This window comes from Tigriopus californicus, chromosome 2, assembly GCF_007210705.1.
Source record: "Tigriopus californicus strain San Diego chromosome 2, Tcal_SD_v2.1, whole genome shotgun sequence".
Taxonomy (NCBI): Eukaryota; Metazoa; Arthropoda; class Copepoda; order Harpacticoida; family Harpacticidae; genus Tigriopus; species Tigriopus californicus.
This window is the reverse complement of record NC_081441.1, coordinates 6,335,637-6,337,902: the sequence shown is the minus strand read 5'-3', so window position 1 is coordinate 6,337,902 and position 2,266 is coordinate 6,335,637. Positions and strand designations below refer to the sequence as shown.

Here is a 2,266-nt window from a genome sequence, read left to right as displayed (position 1 = left end):
AAGTTCTACGAAGAAAAGAAGAAAGTAGCAGAGACCAGCCACGTCAGAGTGGACCGATTACGTGAGAAGAAATGAGTCGAGCTGAACGTAACATCTTAGTTGAGTCGCAGGATTGGGCTTATCAAGAAGAAAAGCGAACCCTAGCCCACAACAAGATGACTAAGAGTTCTTCGTTATCTCAGTTTTCACCGTTTATCGATCAGGACGGGATTTTGAGAGTTGGAGGACGGGTTGGATTGGCAAGGTTGCCTTATGACGCCAAGCATCCCGCCATCATCAGTCCGAAGAGTGCATTATCTAGATTAATCGTCCAAAGCAAGCATTGTCAGAATCTACACTGCGGAACTGAATACACCTTGAATCAAGTGCGTCAACAATATTGGATTCCAAAGGGACGAGAGTTGGTTAAGAAAGTAAAAAGAGAGTGTCCCACATGTAAGAGGATGTCCTCGCGGCCATTGACGCAAAGGATGGCGGATTTGCCTAAGAAGAGGTTGATTCCGTCGCCGCCCTTCTACTACACTTCTGTGGATTATTTTGGACCGTTCGAAATCCGGGTGAGCCGAAACAAGACGGAAAAGAGGTATGGCTGTCTCTTTGCCTGCATGGTCACAAGGTCGGTTCATTTGGAGCTGGCCCAATCTCAGTCGACTCCGGATTTCTTAAATGCCCTGAGAACATTCTATAATTTGAGGGGAAAACCCAGATATCTATCTTCAGATAACGGGACGAACTTCCGTGGGGCTGAGGTCGAGTTGAGACAAGCTTTGAGTGCCAGAGATCGTGACCCCCTCTTACAGGAAGAAATGTTGAAAGAAAACATCATGTGGCAATTCCAGCCGCCATCGGCGCCTCATTTTGGTGGCATCCATGAGGCCCTGGTGAAGAGTTCAAAGAGAGCCTTGTACAAAGCAATGACCCAAGCACAACAGAGACAGAGATTGCGGGAATTCGAATTGAGGACCTTGTTATCAGAGGTCACGGGATTCCTAAATTCACGTCCTCTCACCTACGTCGGCGGGGATCCAGAAGATCTCCAAGCATTGATTCCCAATCATTTTCTGATTCAAAGAGCGAGCAAGAACCTAGCTCCTATTCCAGTGAACCAGAAAGCCGTTAACCCAAGGGGTAGTTATCGATTTGTTCAATCCATTGTGGAAGATGTGTGGAGATTGTGGCAATCCGAATACCTTCCGACCCTACTTGCTGGTTCCAAGTGGCGATCTCAAGAGAGGAACCTTTGTGTGGGAGATGTCGTCTTGGTTGTGGACAATATATAATCTGCCACGAGGGGAGTGGCGTTGGGGTTACATCTTGGAGGTGTACCCGAGAATGGACGGCTTGGTCAGGAAAGCCAAAGTGCGCACCCCCAAGGGCGAGTTTCTTCGCCCTGTAGTTAAGCTCGTCCTCCTGGAGAGAGCCAAGGAGTCGATCGACGGTGGTGACCCACCGGTGGCGAGTGCACCGGGGGGAGGAGATGTTCGGGCGAAATGTGAAGCTGAGGGGCTCCCTGAGAAAAAGGAAACGGAAGAGGAAGAAAAAGTAAAGAGAGAAGATTAAGTAGTTGATGTGACGAGAACAAGAGGAAAAATATAAGGTGAAAAACGAATGAAAGTTATTTATTATACAGTAAACCACTGAATCGTCGGAACACATAGCAATTCTTGAGTTTGCAAGGAGCAATAGAGTGCTTCTGTAAGAGATAATCTCTAATTGTTTGGGTGAATTTAATTCTGGTTAGATCGATGTCTGGAGGGTTGAAATTATTCCACTTGTTGGCCTCATCACTTGAATGATTTTAAGCGTGCGCAAATCTTGCAATTTTAGGAGCTTGGACTCATGAAACAAAGATTCAGTGTGAGAAAACCCCCTTGCATTATTTATCCAGCGTATAGCTCTTTTCTGGAGTATGGACAAGGTCTTCAGTTTCGTACTTTGGCCATAAAATTCTATACTGTACTCCAAGACACCTCTGATAAGTCCATTATAAAGTTGTTTCTTTACAGTTTTCGGCACTGACTTGCGAGTTCTGTTCAGACTGTAAATAATTTTTCGAATTTTGTTTGCTACACTCTCAAAGTGACAGTGCCAGTTTAGTTTGCTATCGAGTTGCATTCCCAGAAATCGTATGGATTTTTCATTGGAAGTGGTAGAACCCACCGCCTCTAGCCTTTATCCATTTATATTAATTTTGAAGTTAAAATTACAATTTTTGTGCTTGAGAACCATGAATTTAGATTTATCTATGTTTAAAGTTAATTTATTG

General features: G+C 44.7%; 1 protein-coding gene across 1 annotated transcript; it reads left to right on the top strand.

Annotated features, from left to right (window-relative positions):
- Positions 1-470: 470 nt before the first annotated feature.
- Positions 471-1,280, top strand: LOC131892635 (uncharacterized). Its single transcript, XM_059242460.1, has one exon. The coding sequence runs from the start codon at positions 471-473 to the stop codon at positions 1,278-1,280; it is 810 nt and encodes a 269-aa protein (XP_059098443.1).
- The last annotated feature ends 986 nt before the right edge of the window (positions 1,281-2,266 follow it).